General features: G+C 36.1%; 1 protein-coding gene across 1 annotated transcript in view; it reads left to right on the forward strand.

Annotated features, from left to right (window-relative positions):
• The window catches only part of ADGRV1 (adhesion G protein-coupled receptor V1), a 527,902-nt gene that overhangs the window by 339,477 nt on the left and 166,021 nt on the right, over positions 1-22,404 (forward strand). Inside the window, exons 85-86 of the mRNA XM_059416383.1 lie at positions 8,531-8,647; positions 21,166-21,344. Of these exons, the coding sequence (XP_059272366.1) occupies positions 8,531-8,647; positions 21,166-21,344 (296 nt within the window). The remainder of the gene's footprint in view (positions 1-8,530; positions 8,648-21,165; positions 21,345-22,404) is intronic.

Raw genomic sequence — 22,404 nt, forward strand, 5'->3', positions numbered from 1 at the left:
CTCTCTGCCTGCCTCTCTGCTTACTTGTGATCTCTGTCTGTCAAATAAATACAATCTTTAAAAAAAATGATTAAAGTCATAAGGAATGTATCTTCTGACCACAATAGAATTAAGCTAGAAATCAGCAGAACGATCACTGGAATATCCTCAAATATTTGGAAACTAACTGGCACATTTATAAATAATCCATAGGTCAGAAATGAAATCAGTAGGGGAATTTCATAAATGAATGAAAATGAAATAATGTATCAAAATTTGAGGCATCCTGCTAAAGCAATGTTAGAAGAAAGTTTATAGAACTAAATGCCTATATTAGAAAAAGAAGTAAGGTTTCAAAAGCAGACTACATAAAAAGAAAACCAATTCTTAAATTAAAAATACATAGGAGAAATCGATAATTAAGAAAGAGGGAAAATCACTGAAATAGAAAACAGTAAAACAATAGAGAAGCCAAGATAAGAAGATCAGTAATATCATCAACCTTGAGCCAGATGATCAAGAAGAAAAAGAAAGGAGATCTGAATCACCAGTATGTTGGATGAGAGAAATGGCATCACTACAGATTCTAAAGATCTTAAGAGAATAATAAGGGAATATGATTTTTAAAAAAGCCTTATACCAACAGATTTTCCAATTTTGGTTAAATAGACAAATTCCTTAAAAAGACACATATTACCAAAACTCATTCAGGGAGAATTAGGTTATCTGAATAGTTCTGTTATATATTTTAAAAATTGAATATGTATTTAAAAATTTTGCCCCTAAGAAAACTATAGTCCTAATATGGGCTTAAGAAAGAAGAAAGTGTAAATTCTTTACAAGTTCTTCCAGAAAATTGAAAAGGAGAAAATATTTACCAACTCACTGAAACCAGCATTACCCTGATACCAAAATGAGACAAAGACATATCAAGAAAACTACCAGTGTTCCTCATGAGCCCTGATGCATATATTTCTTAATATAGTTTTAGCAAATCAAAAGGACAGTACATCACAACAAAGTTGTAAATCCCAGTAATGGAAAAGTTGGTTTAATATTCAAATATCAATCAAATTACTGCATCATATTAGCAAGCAAAACTGGAATAAATATTTTTTGTAACTTCAGTGGAGAAAGATCATTTGCCAAAATTCAAAATCCATTGCTGGTAAAATCTCCCAACCAAACAGGAATAGATGGCAGTTTTCTCAACTTGATAATGGCATCTACAAAAAACAATTATGTAACTGGCCTCATACTTGTATTAAATTACTAAGGCGGCCATAACAAAATATCACAGACTGTATGGCTTAAATAAGACATTTGTTCTCACAGTTCTAAAAGCTAGAAATCTGAGATCTAGGTGGTGAGAGGGTGGATTTCATACTGAGTCCTCACTCCCTGCTGTATAGATGGCTGTCTTCTCCCTTAAACATGTGGTTTTTCTCCTGCACATGTGCTTGTGTGTATCCAAAATTTCCTCTTCTTCTAAGGAAATTTAGTCATATTGGGTAATGGCCCACAATTTTAATTTAATTACCTCTTTAATGACTTTATTTGCATATGCAGTTATATTCTGAGTAACTGGAGGTTAGGATTTCAATGTATGAATTTGAAGGGACACAATTCAGCACATAGAAATACTTAATGGTGGGGCACCTTGGTGGCTCAGTGGGTTAAGCCTCTGCCTTCAGCTCAGGTCATGATCTCAGGGTCCTGGGATGGAGCCCGCATCCGAATCCAGCTCTCTGATCAGCAGGAAGCCTGCTTCCCCCCGCCCCGCACTCTCTGCCAGCCTCTCTGCCTACTTGTATCTCTCTCTGTGTCATAAATAAATAAAATCTTTAAAAAAAAAAGAATTTTTGAAAACAAGCCACAATAGAAGGAAATATTTGCAAATCAAATACCTGATGAAAGACTTGTATCGTGAATATAAAAATAACTCATAAAACTCAATAGTAAGAAAACAACCCAATTTTAAAAGTAGGTAAAAGAGCTTGACAGACAGGCATTTCTTCTTCGACGAGATATGGCTTGCAGTTAGCACATGAAAAAATTATCATCATTACTGATTAGGAAAATGCAAATTTAAACCACAATGAGGAACTACATATACCTATTAGGTAAGAAGGCTAATTTTTTTTTTTTTTTTTTACTAACCAGAACAAGCTTTAGTGAGAATATGGAGTGGCTAGACACTAATACATTGCTGATGAGAGTGGGAAATGTTACAAGCACTTTGGAAAATAATGTATCAAATTTTAAGAATATTAAATGCCCACTTGCCATATGATCCAGCTATTCTACTCTTAGATATTAATTCAAGATAACAGAAAGCATAAGTCCCTACAGAGGCTCATATAGTCATATCTGCTTTATTTGTAAAAATCAAAAACTGGAAAAAAAAACCTAAATATCCATCAAAAGGTGAAAGAATACACAATTAAAATGTTACTAGGGAGATCCAGTGAAGGTTATGAGGAAATTCTGGGGAAGGATGGATGTGTTAATTATCTTGATTGTGATGATGGTTTCATGGACGTATATATGTCAAAACTTGTTAAATCATACACACTTCAAACATGTAGCATTTGCTGTCTGTCAGTCATACTCCAATATAGCTGTTTTAACAAACAATATGCTTAAACCCATGATAGGATCTGTATAGGATAATGAATACTTGCTATGTTTTCTTTTTTTAAAAATGTACCTCAAAGTAATTATAATAAAGAATAAGATCAATTTGTTGCCTTTAGGGAGTTGACAGTTTTCTGAGAGATTACAGTTGATTTTATCTAAGAATTGGGAGAATTGAGGTTTTAGGAAAATCAAACCTTATGTTAATAGAATCCTATTTTAAATATTCAGAGGAGGAAAAGTTTGTTTATGGTTGAAAGAAAAAGCCATATATTCATGATAGAGTTGACATTGCCAGCATGCCTTAAAAAGTAGACATGAGGGGCGCCTGGGTGGCTCAGCGGGTTAAAGCCTCTGCCTTCGGCTCAGGTCGTGATCCCAGAGTTCTGGGATCGAGCCCCGCATCGGGCTCTCTGTTCGGCAGGGAGTCTGCTTCCCTCTCATTCTCTCTCTCTCTCTCTGCCTGCTTGTGATTTCTGTCAAAAAAAAGTAGACATGATTTCAGCAGAGGAAGATGAGACAGAAATTCTAGGCAGGAGGAAGAAGAAGAACAAAGGCAAAGAGTTGAGAGGTGGTGGAACATGTTTTAGGAATAGCTATCAGTACAGCTAGAATAGAATGCTTGGAAAGATCTTGTGGAAGATAAGCTTAGGAAGAGCAGGTGGATGGGGCAGATTGGACTTAAGAGGCCATACCAAGACAATTCTGTTTTCCTCTTTAAATATTTCTTTGACTCCCAAAGGTAGAACTAATCAGTCTTGACTGTGTTTCCCTGGCATTTTACTACATATCCTTTGATAACACCTGTCACATTTTATTGCATCTTGTGTGTGGCTTTACCCTTAGGCACTCTCCTATTAGAAAGGACAATATTCAGCTCATTTTAAATACTCAATAACAGGTGTTTTCCCACTTTAAAAAATAGAAAAGTCTAGGAGCTTGTCATAATCTCAGTAGGCAGGTGGAATTTGAACTGGTCTTGGAAAAACCGAGTAGGTTTTGGATGAGATGGAAAGTAGACAGAAGGGTATTTTATAGAGCAGAGTGAAAATGTCCATAGTAAACAGGGGGATGGGTATATAAGGAGTACTGAGAATTGATGTTTACAAGAAAACCAATTTTTGTTATTGGTTATTATTTAGCCCAAGCAAACAAAGACACATGCTCCATATTTACTATGAAAACTACATGGGTACAGGAGAGCTCTCAACAACCAGAAGCAAAGAATTTTATGTTACTAGCAGAATATCTCTCTCTCTGCAGAACTATGTTTATTTTTCTTTTCTCTTTAGTTAAGATTTATATGTGTTATACAAACATAGAAATAGGAGTAGTATTGTATTTTCTATTGGCATTGCATTCTATTGTCATTATGAACCTTTGGTAGCTCATGAACCATTGGTTAAAAGGATTGAGAGGGGCCCCTGAGGGGCTCAGTCTGTTAAGTGTCCAATTGTTGATTTTTGGCTCAGGTCATTATCTCAGGGTTGTGAGATGGAGCCCTTGTCAGACTCTGTGCTCAGCATGGAGGCTGCTCGAGATATTCTCTCTCTCTCTCTCTGCCCCTCCCTCCATGTATGTATGCTCTTTCTTGCTCTCAAATAAATAAATATTAAATAGAATCTTTAAAAACAAAAGGATTGAGAGAGAGTGAAGTAGAATTTCAGCACTTTGAGGCAGACTTGTGCTTAATTTATTTCTATAGGATACAGCATGCTGTTCTACAGAGAACACTATATAAATCAAAACACCAGGATTTGAGGGGTGCCTGGGTGGCTCAGTGGGTTAAAGCCTCTGCCTTCCGCTCAGGTCATGATCCCAGGGTCCTGGGATTTGAGCCCCACATTAGGCTCTCTGCTCAGCGGGGAGCCTGCTTCCTCCTCTCTCTCTGCCTGTCTCTCTGCCTACTTGTGTTCTCTGTCAAATAAATAAACAAAAATCTTAAAAAACAACAACAACAACAACAGGATTTGAATCCCACTTTAACTTTAGAATATGTTTAATGTCTCTAAAAAGTTAGTTCCAGTATGAGATCCTCTTTCATTATTTATTAAGTTGGTATAAAAACAGTAATGACTTCACATTGTTAGTATGTGGGTTGCACAAGGAAACAAGGGAAACATGCAGCCCCTTGCTGCCATGCCACGGCGTTGTCCATGTCACATGCGTAGCATAATGCTATGGAGGTTGTAGGTACTCACCTGCTTACCGAATGAAGCAATACATGAGTGACTGAGAACCTTTGAAAAAAAAAATTTTTCTGTTATGGTGTTAATGCATCCAGAGAACTGACTGTGAAAATAATCTTTTTCCTGGTCATCTCTTTGTGTTTGAGTAAAAGAACAATGGTAAAAGTTCATTTTTTATTTGCATTATCTGCCTAAAAGATACATGTGCTAAATATGCTAGAAGATGGCATTTTGTTTTCCTTTATCATTTAGTTTGTATTTTAATTCAGTTTAATTTAATTTCAGATGTGCCTGGTTACACGTAATAGCTGGTTCTCCCAAGTATTTTTAGCTCATCCTGTCATAGCAATGTGCCTTGCGACAAATCAACCTTCTCTTGCTGACCTATCTCCTCCTATGCATATGGAAGTATTTCTTGTAATTTAAAGATCATTCTGGAAGAATGTTCATAGTTTACAAAAGTAGATTTGTAACTGCCATTTTGATGACTTAGAAAAGGAGGTTAAAACATAATAAAATATGAAGAAGTCATACCTTAAGGAGAGAATTTTGGGTGTTAAAACTGTATTCTGAAAGTAAATGTAGTTCAAACAATAACCTGTACTAATTTGTTTCAAAGAAAAGGTTTTTAAGAGACTAAGACTTATTCACATTAGCATACCATTTATAAATAGTCTTATAGAATGCTTAAAACTAAGCATATTAATTACAATTTGGATTACACCATTGTTTTACACAGCAAACTCTTCAGGTTGATTAGAACAAAACTACCAGATGAAATTCAACGCAATCTGTATTATAGGAAATGAATTAGAGAGGCTCAAATTTATTTTAGGTATGCTTATAAAACCTTTATGGAAATAGATTCCACTTTGTAAAAAGAAAGAATATAAAATCTTAAAATTCTTTCTCCCTCCCTCCCCCCCCTCCCTTTCTTTCACTGAATCTCTCAGTCTGCATGTCCAGCAGCTTTTAAGGTAGTTTGGGTGCTTAGTGTTTCCTGTTAGTATTTTCGTGAAAGTGTTCAGTGAATATTTGTGGTATTTAGGAAAAGGAAACTTATGATCCAGAACATTTTACAATTCAGAAATTAGAAGATAAGATCTAGGAAAATCTAAGCCTGTTTTCAAAATAAGCTCTAATAATTGAAAAGCTATTTATGATATGTTCTGGAAAGGCAAATTTGTTGACTTCATTTTTTCAGAGAACTCATTTTTTCAGACTGTTAGGAAATGTGACATAAATTTCTAGCTTCTGCTTTTTTTTTTTTTTTTTTTAATAGTGTACGTTACAAATGCTTCAAATCCAGGGCTAAATAAACAAAAATTTGATTCAGGAATGCTTCTCATTTAAAAAGTAATCCTGGAATCCTGGGGTAGAAAGGAACGTTAAAGTTTATCTTTTCCATCTTCCTACTACTGATGAAAAAATTAGTTCCAGGAGAGTAAACTGAGTTTAGTGTCTACAGCTTAAAAAAAAAAAAAAAGAAAGAAAAGAAGAAAGAAAAACTTTTTTTCCCCCCTTCTCTACTTGGTACAGAAAGTACTCAATAATTTCCACCAGGGAAGAGTCATTTCAACATGGCATGAGATTTATATATTATTATAAGTTTATTAATTAACATTTCAGTGCTTCTTTAACTAAGTAGGGTGGTTATGGTGAGTCTTGCCCTGCAAAGTGAAGATGTTCGGAGCATGTAAAGCCTCACCCCAGATTCTGACAAATTTACCCCAGAGATGCTACCCTAGGGTTACCACTGGGTAGCAGTGTTCAAGGAAATTTAATGGACACAAGTTTTAGAACAAAAAGATTGGGTAGGCACATATTTCATTTGAAGATAAAAGCAGTACTTTGACCCATTGTTCTAATTTGGTTTTGAGCACATTATTCATTTTTAAAAATTCAAACAGACTTAGAGTTACTTATGTTCCCTTCTTAGAAGTTGGGTTTTGGGGGCGCCTGGGTGGCTCAGTGGGTTAAAGCCTCTGCCTTCGGCTCAGGTCATGATCCCAGGGTCCTGGGATGGAGCCCCACATCAGGCTTTCAGCTCCGCAGAGAGCCTGCTTCCTCCTCTCTCTCCCTGCCTGCCTCTCTTGCCTCCTTGTAATCTCTGTCTGTCAAATAAATAAATAAAATCTTTAAAAAATAAAATAAAATAAAAAAGAAGTTGGGTTTTAAGGCATAAGTCAGCTAGTTTTCTTCTTGGAACACCCTTCGTCTTTTTGGAATCAATCATTCTTTCTTTAAACAATCACTTATCAAACATTTGTATATTCCAGCCACAGTGGTGGCTTATTAAAATATAGAATCAAGAAGACTTGGTTGCTGTCCTAAAAAGGGAGGTTATTCCTTGAGAAGTTACGGTATACGATCATTGCTCCAAATTTTCCCTTGCCATCTGCAGTTATCATTATAAAATTTAACACAATATATATTTAACACAATAATCATATATTGTAGAAAATACAAAATGATAGAACCCAGAAGAGTGTTTCACTTCATTTATTTATTCACTTATTCTACAAGTATTTACTGAATATCTACTATGTGCCAGACACTGGGCTGTGTGATTGGGATACATCAGTGACTAAAATATTCAATGATCCTACCCTCGTGAGGATGATAACCTAGTAGATGAGGTGAATAATAACCAAGAAACATACTAAATAAACAAATTACAGAGCATGTTAGAAGGTGATAAGTGTTTAAAAAATTAGAAATAAGGAGTTATCTCTTTAGATGTAGGGGCATCATGTGTGTGTGGGAAGGACAGAAGAAAAGAAGGTATAATCTTTTTTTTTTTTTTTAAGACAGATCACAAGTAGGCGGGGTGGGGGTGGTGGGGTGGCGTAGTCACTCCCTGCTGAGCAGAGGGCTCGATGCAGGGCTCTATCCCAGGACTCTGGGATCATGACCCGAGCGAAGGCAGAGGCTTTAACCCACTGAGCCACCCAGGCGCCCCAAGAAGGTATAATCTTAAAACAGTGTGGTCAAGAAAGGCCTCATTGTGAAGCTTTCTTTTGACCAAAGTCTTGAGGCAGTTGAAATAAAAATAAAAGTCCAAGGAATAAAGTAATCCTAGGATTTGAAATTTTAAATTAAAGTCTGTTTTGTTACTTGTTATTTCACAACAAGAAGATGCAGATGATGATAAAATCAGAGTTTTTGCTTTTCTTTCTTTTCCTTCTTATTAGCTTTGACTTTTAATGTCTATTTTTTCTACTTAGCCAAAATAAATGTATTTCATGGGATTCTTGTCCATTCGTAATAAGAACAGGGTTTACTTTGAAAATCATCTCTTGATAGACCAGAGCAATGTGTAGCATAATTTCATATAGTTCATTGTTTCTAAGAAATGTAAAAATCCAGAAGACACAGCATAAGGGAAGTAATCAACGCTATTTTAGTAGCGATGTAACGGGATAGACGGCAGCTGCACTCGTGGTGAGCACAGCATAGTGTACAAACTTGTCAAATCACTAAGTTGTACGCCTGAAACGAATGTAACATTATGTCAACTATATTCCGATAAATAAGTGGAAGAAACATGAAAGTCTATGTAGTGCCATTCTTAGATGACTGTTTGTTATCTCGGTTTGAGCAACAGATCAACTTATTTTCTCTTTGAGTCACTGAATCCTAGATTCTGATGAGAAAGTTTTATTTTCATAATATTCTTGATTGATTTTAGCATGATTTAAAAATACAGGTATTGTTTCTTACAGATTGTGTTTCTGGTGTCTGCATACGCAAGTCCCCAACTCGCAGAGGAGAGCTGTTCGGCCGTGGCTGCCGTCACACATTATCTGTATCTTTGCCAGTTTAGCTGGATGCTCATTCAGGTGGGTACCTCATTTCCTCCTCCCACCCCCTCCTACTGTCCAGTGAATCTGCATGGAGTGTTCTTCCTATCTGCTGTTCTTCATACTGAGATGGAAATGATTCCATATATCCATAACCGCATTCCCAGGAGATCGATGGAAAGAAAACTTTATAAGCTGTACAACATCAGAAATTATAGTGAATTGGGGGGAATGAGAAGAAACCTAGAAGGGGTAGAAATTAAGGAGTGGTGCAAGATGAGGCTTGTGATGTGGGGCCTGTAAACCACAGCAAGAAATTTGAACTTTGTTCTAGGGGAGGCCATAGAATTAAACAAGTAACACGGTAACATTTGTGTTTGAGAAATATCTCCCTGTTTGTAGTGAATTCGTGACAAAAGAGTTGACATTGGTGCTAATTAAGTACCGTTAGCTTATCCAGGCAGGAGAACAAGGCAGTGTGAACCTGGGACTGGCAGAAAAAGCCAGGGGAATAGGACAGCTTTTGAGATTTCATTTTTCTGTTCTTTTCCTTTCTTGCTCGCTTCCTTCCTTCCTTCCTTCCTCTTTCTTTCTTTCTTTCTTTCTTTTTCAGTATAGCAATAGAATGTAGAGATTGGTTAAGAAGAGTGCAGAAGGTGGAACCAAAGATGTTTCCCAAGTTTCTGGTGTGAGGGGCTGGATAGACAGTAGTGTCTTGAAGTGAAATAATGACCCCTGGAAATTGGAGGAAGGTTGATGAGAAATTTGGGACATATGGAGCACGAAGTTCCTCCTGTGTGAGACTTCCAATGGGGACTTTGAGAGATGGGGGATACACAGGACTAAAGCTCAGAGCAGAGATTTATATATAGCCTATGCTATAAATACTTTAGAAAATTGTTGACTTACAATTGGAATATGACTCTGTTATTTTTGGAAGAGATCACCTGGGGAGAAAGTATGGAGTGAGACCCAAAGAGTCCTAGTATACTCTTCTGAGGAACTAGTAAGTGTTGGGGAGAGACTTGAACTCTCCCCTTTCTGACTAAAATCCCAAATTCCCTTTATTGTCCTATGCTGATTTGCTTGATAAAGAGGCAAATATGAAAGTTGGATCCAATTCAGTAGTATTAATGTCATCAATTTAATGGTTCAACTAAAGGAAATGTTGCCTTTAATGCTTTCTTTGTAGTAGTATTGTTACATCTTTCATATGATAGAAATAGTTTTATATATTTTTAGAATGCTTGTGAACTATTTTATATAAACAGATGCATTCAGTCATTTGCACATTCTTCTTTCTTGTTGAATAAAAGGATGTGGGATTTCCACTGTACAGCAGTAATGAAAGCATGTGAGAATACCATACAGTCTCATGGAAGGGATAGTTTCCCAGGTATGATATTATAGTTGTAGGGAGAACTGCACTGAGTTATTTAGTTAATAGAGCTAGTTGCAATAATTAGAGCCCTGAATCTGGGATTGAATTCTGGTTTTGCTACTATCTTTGTAAACTTAATCAAGTTACTGGCTCTTCCTAAGTTTTGTTGCTAAATCTTCATATGAAGATAATAATTCCTTCCTCATAGAATTATTATTTCATAAGTCTTAAACAGCTCTAATTATGGAAAGTTTATGGTATTCTCAAAATCCCTCCCAAATAAAAAAGTAAAGCTAAATATCAAGGATATAACATAAAACGTAATATTTGCTGAAATTAAAATAATATTTGCTAGATTCTCTGATTGTAAGATTTTTTAGGCGTTTATCAAAGCTGAACTTTCCGTGTGTACCGCATGTATGTTATTTATCTGCTTGGACTGAGGTCCCCAGTGTTGTGCAGAAGGACTTTGTCCATGTCCCTGACCTACTCAGTTTTTGATGAATGACTTGGATGAAGACACAGGAAACTGTCTTATCAGGTATGCAGATGATACGGAGGTGGAAGGACAGCTAAAACAGCAAGCTGCCTGGGTTAGGGATGCAGGTACAATCAATACAGAGAAAGTGCTGTGACAGATTGAAACCTAGAGTGAAACAGACTTAATTTGATGGGGGTTAAGGTAAACAACTTGAAATATTTTATTTAACACAAACTTAGTGTGGTCAAGTGTGTGACCAGATTGCTTAAAACAACAACTACAAAAACAATACAGACCTAGGTTACATTAGTAACAGCATAGAGGCAGATGAGGGCATCGTGGTTTACACTGTAATCTACAAAGGTTCAAGACAAGCTTGGGACCCTATAACCACTTTCATAAATCATGTTTCACCAGGAGCATTAACCAGCTGATGAAAAGTTGAAAATAGTCCTGTAAGAAACTTTTGAGTCAGCTAGAGATAGCTAACCTGCAGTGAATTTAGAGTGATGTGATAGCTGTCTACAAACACTAGAAGGGATGCTACAGGAAAGAAAGACCGGACTGCAGGTCCATTAGGAAGAATGAAACAAATGGGTCAAAAATGAAAAAAGTTGGGCACCTGGGTGGCTCACTGGGTTAAGCCGCTGCCTTCGGCTCAGGTCATGATCTCAGGGTCCTGGGATCGAGTCCCACATCGGGCTCTTTGTTCAGCAGGGAGCCTGCTTCCCTCTCTCTCTCTCTGCCTGCCTCTCCGACTACTTGTGATTTCTCTCTGTCAAATAAATAAATAAATAATCTTTTAAAAAAAATGAAAAAAGTAAATTTTGATTCAATTAAGAACTTTGATAGCCTGTAAAACTGTCAGAATTGAAGAGGCTGTTCCTACAAGCAGAAAGCATCCAGTCAGTGAAGTGCATTCAAATAGGGGGAAATGACCAACTTTCAAAATGTTTTCCTGCTTTGGGGGAGCATTAGATGAGATTGCATATAAGATTTCACCCAACTTAATAGAGACTGGTATACTCTAGATCTCTTTTTCCAGTCTTCAGTAAATAAAATTGTGGCTGATGAACATTTAGTAAGCTAATTAGGTTTCTGTATGGCTGATGGTTATGAAAACTATTTAAAGTACCAGTAAATAAAACTATTTGAAGTTTAATGTATTTCAAATGGTATACCACACATTTTTCATGGTTTGTGGTGTGACCACAAGGGAAAAATTCAATAACTTCTGATTCTAGTAGGTTACTTCTCATAAGTTATTTTGTGGGAAGAGGTTATTCCTTTACCAACCTGTGTTTTCCTTCTTATAAAATACTGTCTACTAAATCTTTTTTTTTTCAAAAAGTAGAATCCATTTTTAAAACATTATATAAAAGATTAGGCCCCTGTTAATCCAGTCCTTCTAGTCAATTAGGGTTCAAAATTTTCAAAAAATAAAATAACATTTTAGTGATTCTACTTCATATTTTCTTTTTTTTTTTTTTTAAGATTTTATTTATTTGAGAGAGAGAGAATGTGAGAGAGAGAACGAGAGAGGAGAAGGTCAGAGGGAGAAGCAGACTCTCCATGGAGCTGGGAACCCGATGTGGGACTTAATCCCGGGACTCCCGGATTATGACCTGAGCTGAAGGCAGTTGCTTAACCAACTAAGCCACCCAGGTGGCTCTACTTCATATTTTCTTAAAGATTTTATTTATTTATTTGACAGAGAGACAGGTGAGAGAGATCATAAGCTGGGAGGGAGTTGGGGGAAAGCAGAGGAGAGGAAGAAACAGACTCCCCGCCCAGCAGGCAGCCCAGTCTGGGGCTTGATCCCAACCTGAGCTGAAGGCAGATGCTCAACTAACTGAGCCACCTAGTACCCCTCTACTTCATATTTTTAACAGTATGGAGGAGAGAATTTGATAGATGTGTGTGCGTGCATAACTTAGGACAAAATGTTAACCATTAACTTAATCATTGGGTTTAGTATATCAGAATTACTATTTATTTTGATTTGCATCGTATCTTCAATCTTCAAAAAAAATGCACTTAAATGACTTTATCTTGAACTTTTATTTCTCTGTCATATACCTTTAATTGGATTATATTTTTATAGTAGCTAAAGAAGAATTTTTTTGGTAAACAAGTTATGTAACTTTTCTGAGCCTAGATTTTTATCTGAATAATCAGATCTGTAATAACAGTACCTGTCTTTGAGGATTGTGGAATGATAAAATGAATTTGTGCATGAAAAGAGCTTGGAATTGGGCCTGGCACAAGCTATACAACACGCCATACATATGTACCAAATATTACTAGCTAAACAAATATGTGTGGCCCATATCTCATTGATTTTGAATCATGTTGAAAACTCTGGTTTTCCAATTTAATTTACACTCTTTTTTTTCCCCCAAAAAAAGAATTTACTTGATAATAGTGGGGAGAGACTTAGGGTGAGGCAGACACCAACTAGCTGTGAAGCTAAAGCAAGCTGTGTAAATAACCTCTAACCTCTTTACTGAAGTACATGCGTGGCTCATCGCGGAATCTCTAACTGGTGGCCTTCACTGTTTCTTTAGGCCTTCCCGTTTTTCTGACAAGGAGGTTCTACCACACATTATGAGAATATAGTAACAGATTATTTTGCCTTTTTTTTTTTTAAGCAAACTTCTCACAAATTCCCTTTGAGGCCATGGAACTTGACTTATCCTTCTATTTGCTCCTCATATAAAATCACTGTGAAATTACTGAAATCATTTCCCACTTCCTTAAAAAACAGCAAGTCTTGTCTACTTAGAGAAAGTTTGACAGCGAGAATTTAAACTCTCGTTATATGTTTACTCTATTTCCTTAGTTTTTATTGTTCTATTTTCATTTCCTTTTCTGTTTTGATTTGCTTTCCTCTTAGAAATTGTATATACTAATGGTACAAAGCATAATCAAACACTGAAGAGAAATATAAAGTGAAACGTACATCTGTTTCTCCCTATTTCACACACCCTCAACTCTCTGCTTTACCCTCAACCCTACTCCCAAAGGTAAACAGTGTTAATGGTTTCCTGTATATCTTTCCAGAAATATTCCACAAATATACAAATGTTTATAAATATGTAAAAAGCACATATGTGTGTGTTCTTGTGTGTGTATATATATTTACTTATTTATATATAGTTCATCTAAGTTTTTGTATATGTATACATTCACCAAGTACAGATACACTTTTTTCCATTCCATAATGTGGTTGTTTCAGTTTATTTTGAAATGCTAGTTACTTCCAGTTATTTTTACTATTATAAACAATGTTTCCTTGAACATCCTTGCATTCTGAATATTTATTTACTTATGGAATATTCTTAGAATAAATTCCTAGAATTTATGCCTTTATTATTAGCATTTACATGAAATGGATTGCCAGACCATGAGTTAACCCCTGAAGGAATAAATCACAGTAAGTTGAGGTCTGTATATAATATAGGTAAATAGAAATTTAATTTTTCTGTGTATTTATTTGGCCCAGTTTTATTAGCATTTCCTGTCACTAAATCATATAGCAATCTGCTTCAATTATGAACAATATCCAAACTTTAGATTGCTCCTGCAGTTTGTTGATTTCATGCTTATGGAAACAGTGTAATGTTTTATTTTGAAACTAAAGCTTACTTAAGGGACATGTTTTTTAAATGGTGGAATAAAGGTAGAAATCATTCTACAATTATACTTGATCATTTATAGCTTGTGCCTTAACTTTTCTGTAAGATCAGGCTATGTGGAGGCAAATATACATATTTATTCCTTGGCAGAAAGGCCACTTAGTATCAGGGCATAGCAAAAAGAAGGGTAATGTTAAAAGTAGCCATGTTTTTCCTTTGTCACTGATTCAATTGGGCAGGCAGTCGGGGTGGGGGGGGGGGGGGAGGGGGGGGGGGGGGGGTGGGACAGGACATCAAAGGTATTGAGGACAACAGACGGGTAATTACCAAGATAAAAATGATATACCCGGGAAATACAGAATTCTCTGGTCCGCAAAAAGCCTTGCAATTTATTTCATGTAAAAATTGCTAAGAGAGAGGATAACTGGAGCAAGGACATGTGATAATATTTCTTAGACGCTTCTCTGAAATGAATGACTAAGAACGTATGTTAATGACAAAATTAATAGTGTCCATGACCTCTGACTAAACTTGATACTATAAATCAGTCCAGGGTTTCTGGTGACATGGTTAATAACCAAATACTATTAAATAACAAGCTGGATACCAATCTTATCCCACATAGTATAAAAATGTATGGGGTTCAAGCAGTCTATGTTTAACTTAAGAAAAAAAAGTAAATATTGGTTGCATTCTTCCTCTCATAAACTATTCCGTGTAACATTTTAAAATTTGCTCCAAATGGGACGCCTGGGTGGCTTAGTCAGTTAAGTGTCTGCCTTCGGCCTGCTTCTCCCTCTCCTTGCCACTCTCCCTACTTGTGCGCTCTCTCTCTTTCTCTCTCTCTAGCAAATAAATAAATAAAATATTTTGAAATGTAAAAATAAATTAAATTTGCACCAATTAACTTTGTCGCTCTCCACTAGGAGTTATTGAGCCTCCCAAAAATCTTTTCTGGCAAGATAGTATATAACTGAGTAAAATCAGTAACTAAACCAAATTACGAAATTATTATTAAATTCAACAAAAATTATTAACTCAAGTTGTATAATTCTTCATTTGTTTTAATACGAGGTTTACAAAAATTAATCTATCACAGGCCACAGTCATGTTTGAGTGATTTATATTCTGATAAACATTTTAAAATTGTCCTTTAGTCTTAGCAAAAAAAAAAAAAAGGAAAGGAAAAGAGAAATGGTAATGTCCACATTTTTATTAAAAAATGCATCTGCACTGACATATAAAGTGTGTGGGGGGTAATGAGAGAGGGAAAAAAAGCTCTCATGCAAATAATATTCTCAATATTTGTGTGAGTCTCTATGGAAATAAATCTTAATCAGTCTTCAGAAGAGCTTTGGACTTGTGTTCTGTCCCAAGTTCTGTAACTAAGCAGCATATGAAAAAACTGTGCTTTCCTCTGATTACATCTGTTTCCTCATCTCTAGATGAGAGGATTTGTGTGGTCAGATGATCTGTAAGGTCTATATTACTTCCAAAATCCATACCATTCGTGTTTTTATTTCAGTATTTGTAATTTCTACAATGATTCACTCACAAACTGGGAGTCAGGAAATTGTTAATAACTTACAGTTTAACTTGTCCCTTTACTAGAAGAAGAAATTGAAACCCAGAAGAACCAAGTAATATTGGCCAAAAACATACAGCTTATCCATTTAGAACCATGTCAAAACTTAAGTCACTAATTACCATGTCTTTTCAAGTTTTTTAAAACATCATTATAGTGTTCACTATTTACATGAAAGTTTATCTTTTGATTGTGTACCTCTTCAAGTTCTCCTTTCCTGTATTTCTCTAGATTGTATTTATGACAGGAAATTGTCACAAATATCATTAGGTAGTTTTCTTTAAATTTGTTAAAATGGAGGGCTCTGGGTGGCTCCATCGGTTAAGCATCTGACTCTTGGTTTTGGCTCAGGTCATGATCTCTGGGTCCCGGGACCAAGCCCCATGTCTTTGCAAAAAGCAAGATTTCTTTTATTGGATGGCTGTATAGTATTTATATTATTTAAAAATATATATATATGTATAAATGTAAATATATATGTTGTATATATATGTATATATATACATATATATACACATATGTCTAGCAAGCAGTTGCTGTGGCCAAGGTCACAGAGGTTGCTGCTTGTGTTCTTCTCTGGGATTTTGATGGGTTCCTGTCTTAAATTGAGATCTTTCATCCATTTTGAGTCTATTTTTGTGTACGGTGTAAGGAAATGGTCCAGTTTCATTCTTCTGCATGTGGCTGTCCAGTTTTCCCAACACCATTTGTTGAAGACACTCTTTTTCCCACTGGACATTCTTTCCTGCTTTGTGAAAGATTAGTTGACCATAGAGTTAAGGGTCCATTTCTGGTTTCTCTATTCTGTTCCCTTGATCTATGTGTCTGTTTTTGTGTCAGTACCATACAGTCATGATGATTATAGTTTTGTAATAGAGCTTGAAGTCTGGAATTGTGATACCACCAGCTTTGGTTTTCTTTTTCAACATTCCTTTGGCTATTCAGGGTCTTTTTTCTGGTTCCATACAAATTTTAGGATTATTTGTTCCAGCTCTGTGAAAAATGTTGATGGTATTTTGATATGGATTGCATAAAATGTGTAGCTTGCTCTAGGTAGCATTACATTTTAACAGTATTTGTTCTTCCAATCCATGAGCATGGGACATTTTTCCATTTCATTGTGTCTTCCTCAATTTCTTCCATGAGTACTTTATAGTTTTCTGAGCACAGATCCTTTGCCTCTTTTCACCCAGGTAATCTTGAAATGCTGGTAATTGCGAAAAGTGTACAAATTCAAATACATCATCCTTCAGTGGTGAGCACTGACAGAAGTAAGAAGGTGGAATTCAGATGCACCAGTGTTGAGAAGTGACATTAAAGATGTGACTGTGGTAACATCACCAAGTTTTAGACACTGCAAAACATTTTATTCAGTTTTCTCTTTTGAAGTGTCTAATTTGGTTGCTAAAACTGAAAATAGCTTTGAATCTTTTAGGGCTTGCCTTCAGCTTACATTATATTAATGCTAGAAATGCATATGCTGCATGTATACAGTATAGTCAAGTTGGATTAATGTACTTGATTAAATTGGGGGACAACTTTGGGGGAGTTGGAGTATTTTGCTTTTTTTGTTTTTAGAGAAGGAAAGAGGGTTGGGGCGGGGAGGGGCAGAGAAAACCTTAAGCAGGTTCCATGCCCAGCACAAATCCCGATTCAGGGCCTGATCCCACAACCCTGAGATGATGACCTGAGCTGAAATCAAGAGTCAGATACTTAACTGAGTGAGCCACCCAGGCAACCCAGGGATAATATTTTGGTTAAAAAGGTAACATGACTACATAATGATGATGTCTTGAGATGGTCTGTAAGATGGTTCTAACAAAATTTTTAAAGCTTAGAGATAGAAGTGTAAATAGAGACCTAACTATTACCATTCTCAGTTCACAGTTAGTGTTTAGCAGGAAAAACATCACATGGGCAGTGAATAGTGAGCCATGCCCAGTCCACTTGAATCATGTCTGGGTGAGAGTGATACCCTTTAAACTATTGAGTTTTCAAAATTTCATTAGCTCCAACACTGAATAATCACACAGACACCAAGGCACACATATGCTATGTGTCTGTCAGCATAAAATTATTATTCAAACATAGTGGTCTTTAAATAGGCTTAGATTACAAAAGAGGAACCTTGATTACAAGGAAAAGAACATAGTCAATGCTCCACTGTTTCCTCTGTTTAGAGAATGGTAGTAACTGGTGGTTTCAATTCCACTGGTTTTGAATAGCAATATAGACCTCAGTCAATTTCTTTTTTTCGTTTAACATAAAGAAAAACTAAATTGAGCTAATTTAAGCAAACATTTACATCATAAAAGGAATAATAGGCATATAGGATAACTACTGAACCCACGAACCATATTCTCTATAAACACACTTTCTCTCCACTGTGCTTCTGCCTTTCTCCGTCACTAAAGTCTGTATGTCCTCTTTTTCCAGCTGACCAGCTTAGACTGTCACTGAATTTCATGGAATTCAGTGATTCATGATTGGCCCAGCCTGGGGCAGACTTCTCCAGATCAAATCAGCTGTGGGTGGAGGAGCAGAGTCATGAACCCACTCTGCTTATGTTGGGGCGGGATGAAATAAGATTCTAAGAAGGAGAACTCATGACCTAGGCATATTCCTACCACATTATATTAAAATAACTTAAAATTCAAGTAAGACTTGAAATTAGGTAGTCAAAACAAATCTTATGTTTGGGCCATATGGTATTTCTAAAATAATTAGACATCATTTAATTACATAGTATTTCAATTCTATAGAAAAAAAGAAAAAAAAACATACAATAGGAAATAAGTCTTTAAGGTACACCTCAGTGGTTGGATTCTTCTGGGAAGAAAAGTGATTTTTTTTTTTAAGTCAACAAAAGCTGGTGACTACAGGAACTTGTTTTGCTTAATTGACTGTTCAGCCACACTATGCCTTGAGCTCTTTGGAGCAGAAGCCGTGCATGTACAAATCAAACAGTTACACTTGTTTCAGTCTTATCGGAGTCTCTGGTAAAGGTCAAACAATTGCTGAAAGGTTGAGTGATTCTAACTGATGGAACTAATGTCCATTTTCGTAAAGGCAGACATTTTGGAAATATCCCAGTCTCTATTATGATGAATCAACTTAGGAGTTATTTACCATGCTCTGCTTTCTGACACTTCCACCAACAACACCCGTGAGTTACCATCTTATATGGTTACAAACACAAACATCTATTTAAAATAAATAATTAGCAGTTTTATTTTGGAGATGGGCTTGTCATCCTTTCTTTGCCTGAATTTTCATTCTCTGACAGGCAGTTTGATCACCTCAGTGTTAGATACTTGATACAATCACACTTACTTAGGTGTGTGTCCCTGTACTAATTATGGAAAGAACGGGGAAAACCCTGTTGGATTTAATGATCCAAAAAAGAAGTTAGAACAAATTTACATAAGCAACAACTCAAATTACTCATAATTATAGATATATGCAGGTATACATAAAGATATGGAGTGCTGACAGGAAATAAAATTCAGAGACAAAAATCTCCAAGTAACCAAACATTTTTATTTTTCCCTTGTTTAGCCCAGTTAATACTAATCCCTCAAGGCTGATTTGGTCCAGATAGAGTCTTACTTAGAAGCCTCCGTAAATAGCACCTGAAAGCCTTTCCATGAACATAAGGCATGTTTATTTATCACAGAGAAAGAGCTTCCGTCATATCACAGCTTACTTTGTTCTTAAACTATTCATCTTTTGTCTTTCACACTGTCTGACATCCTAATAGGAGATTTAAAGGAGCTGGCAACATTTCCCTATGCTGACTATGTGCTCAGCCTTTCATACATAATATCTCATTTAATCTTTAGAGTAACCTCATTGTATACATGAAGAAACTGAAGCTACGGGATTGTTGTTGCTTGCTACTGATTATCCCTCTGATGTATATACGAATAATATGTATGTATGTATGTATGTATATATATGTAATTTATCTATACTCACACTTTTTCCACCATAAGAAACTAAGAAGGGGGATTTATCTAGTGGAGAAGTACCATTGTGTGAAATATATGACATATCATTTCTGTGCTAAATGATAATTAAGTGTAAGTGTGCTAGTGGAAAAAGAACACTAGAAGGCAGAATATGTAAGTTCTAGATTTGGCTTAGGTGTAGGATCGAAGTGCGGGATTTGGGGCCAATAAGAACATTTTCTTTTCCTATTCTCTTTATCTAATGTGTCCCCTCATTCCCCTCTATATACTTATCCTTTTTAAATTTTTTTTAAAATTGTATTTATTTATTTGAGAGAGAGAGAGAGCACAAGTAGGCAGAGTGGCAGGCAGAGGGAGAGGGAGAAACAGACTCCCCTCCAAGCAGGGAGCCTGACGTGAGGCTCAATCCCAAGACCATGGGCCAAAGGCAGATGCTTAACTGACTGAGCCACCCGGGTGTCCCTCATTTTTATATTTCTTATCTTAATAAGAAATAATGGATATAAAATACATGATAAATATAAAATACATACTTTCTATGATGACTTCTTTCCCACTTCCTTGGAAACTAACATAAAGGAAAGTAAATACCTCCCTCATCTCTTTCACTTCTATATCCCCCATGCTTGGACTGGTCCCTGAAATTTAGTAGGCACTCAATAAATAATTGTCAAGTCCATGAATGAAAAAAAGAGCATATAAACTGAGAAGGAAAAATAGGTACAAAACCTATCTCATCGCAGAACTTTTGTCTCTGTGAAGTCATTTTCTGTTTACTCATATATGTCTTCTGCTGGGGACTGACATGGGGCTCTCTTCACAATTATATACCCATTCCCTGGAAAAGTATCTAGCCCTCTCATATGATAAGGCCTTAAGAAAATTTAACAGGGGTGTCTGACTGGCTCAGTCAGTTAAGCAACCAACTCTTCATTTCAGCTCTGTCATGATCTCGGAGTCGTGAGATTGACCACCATGTCGGGCTCTGTGCTCACTGGGGAGTCTGCCTGAGATTCTCTCTCTCCCTCTCCTTCTGCTCCTTCCCCCACCCCAACGTGCACTTACTCTCTCTCACTCTTGAAAAAATATAAATAAAAATCTTTTAAAAAGTTTTCCAAAGTCTGACACAAAGGGCTGTTCACTTTATTATCATCATGAAGCTGTTCACATGGGAAATAGGTTTGAATATCAGTGTATGTTTTTTCAACATGCATAGAACAATCACAGAGGACTATGGCTGTAAATAAATCAAAGCAAACTAAGGAAAATAAAAAGTACAGTTAATATTTTCCAGTGTTTCAAGATTTTTGAGGTATTCTTAATTTCTTGGATGTACGAAATATATGAATTATCTAAAAAACAAAGAAACAAACAAAAAAATAATTATTAAGTAATTCTAGCCTTTGTTGGACCATAACACTTTATGTCCAGCCCAGGTGAGTTTGTGTCCTGTGACATTAGACCAGAACTTACTCATTTTCTGTTCTGTTTCCTTCCTTAGTCTGTGAATTTCTGGTATGTACTGGTGATGAACGATGAACACACAGAGAGACGATATCTGCTGTTTTTCCTTCTGAGTTGGGGACTTCCAGCCTTTGTGGTGATTCTCCTCATTATTATTTTGAGAGGAATCTATCATCAGAGCATGCCACAGATCTATGGACTCATCCACGGTGACCTGTAAGTACATCCAGGCAGAACTCCTTGCCTTCTTAGCCTTTGTAAACTCAGATAGCTTCATTAGTAGATGGTGGAGCAGTAGACTAGGCAGTATGGCCAAACAAAGAATACCAGGCAGACCTGTGCTTTCCCACCAGACTGACTAAATCTCTACTTCCTCTAATTATCCCTTGAAGTAAGAAACGGTTGCCTTTCTAGTTCCTCTGATGGATACAGTTTTCTCAGGTGAGTTGAGCTATTAGACAATTCTCAGTAATTTGTACCTTAGCATAATTTAGTTTATTAGATTTATTAGATTAAGACCAATACCTAGTAATACAGTACCTAGTAAAATCAGGGACCTATGAAAGTTTTGATAAAGAATAGAATCAGTGAAAAATATGGAGTTTGGCCTATTATCTAAGGAATCTGACGTTTTGGGGGAGGTTGGGAAGGGGAGGATGGCAGTCACTGTCCTCCACAACATCCTTAAAGACCAAAAGGCTGTATTGGAGTGAATGGAGAGTGTCTGCAAAAGGACACAAGAAGGAGACAGGGTCAACTGGGACCTTCTTATATGTTCTGACTAAGGTGCATTAATAGTCTTTAAATGTAACAAATCTTTATACACACATATACATGCCTTAATCTTCAATCTGGTGTCTTACAGCTTTGAGGAATACTCAACCCCTTTTATTGACTCCATATGCAGGAGGGGAAAAAAAATTTTATAATAAAGTTTAATCTGCTCCCTTGGTGTAATGAGGATTAGATGGGGGAAAGTAACATTTCTAAATAAGAAAGAATAACCTATTTCCAATTTTATGATGACAGTTTACCTAATTATCTCACAGGTTATTGTGAAGATAAAAATGAGTTAATTGATGTGAAAAATCTTTGAAAGTAAAAGTACTATATAAGCAGAAGTCATTTCAATATCATTATTGCCTCTAATCAGTTATAATTGTTCATTATTACTTAATAAATAATTATAATTAATGTATGCAAATGTATTTCACAAATAGGCAATCACACACACATATCCCACACTCTATTCAACCAAGGAAACTAGCTATGTGAT

Source organism: Mustela nigripes, chromosome 12 (genome assembly GCF_022355385.1).
Source record: "Mustela nigripes isolate SB6536 chromosome 12, MUSNIG.SB6536, whole genome shotgun sequence".
NCBI classification, from domain to species: Eukaryota; Metazoa; Chordata; class Mammalia; order Carnivora; family Mustelidae; genus Mustela; species Mustela nigripes.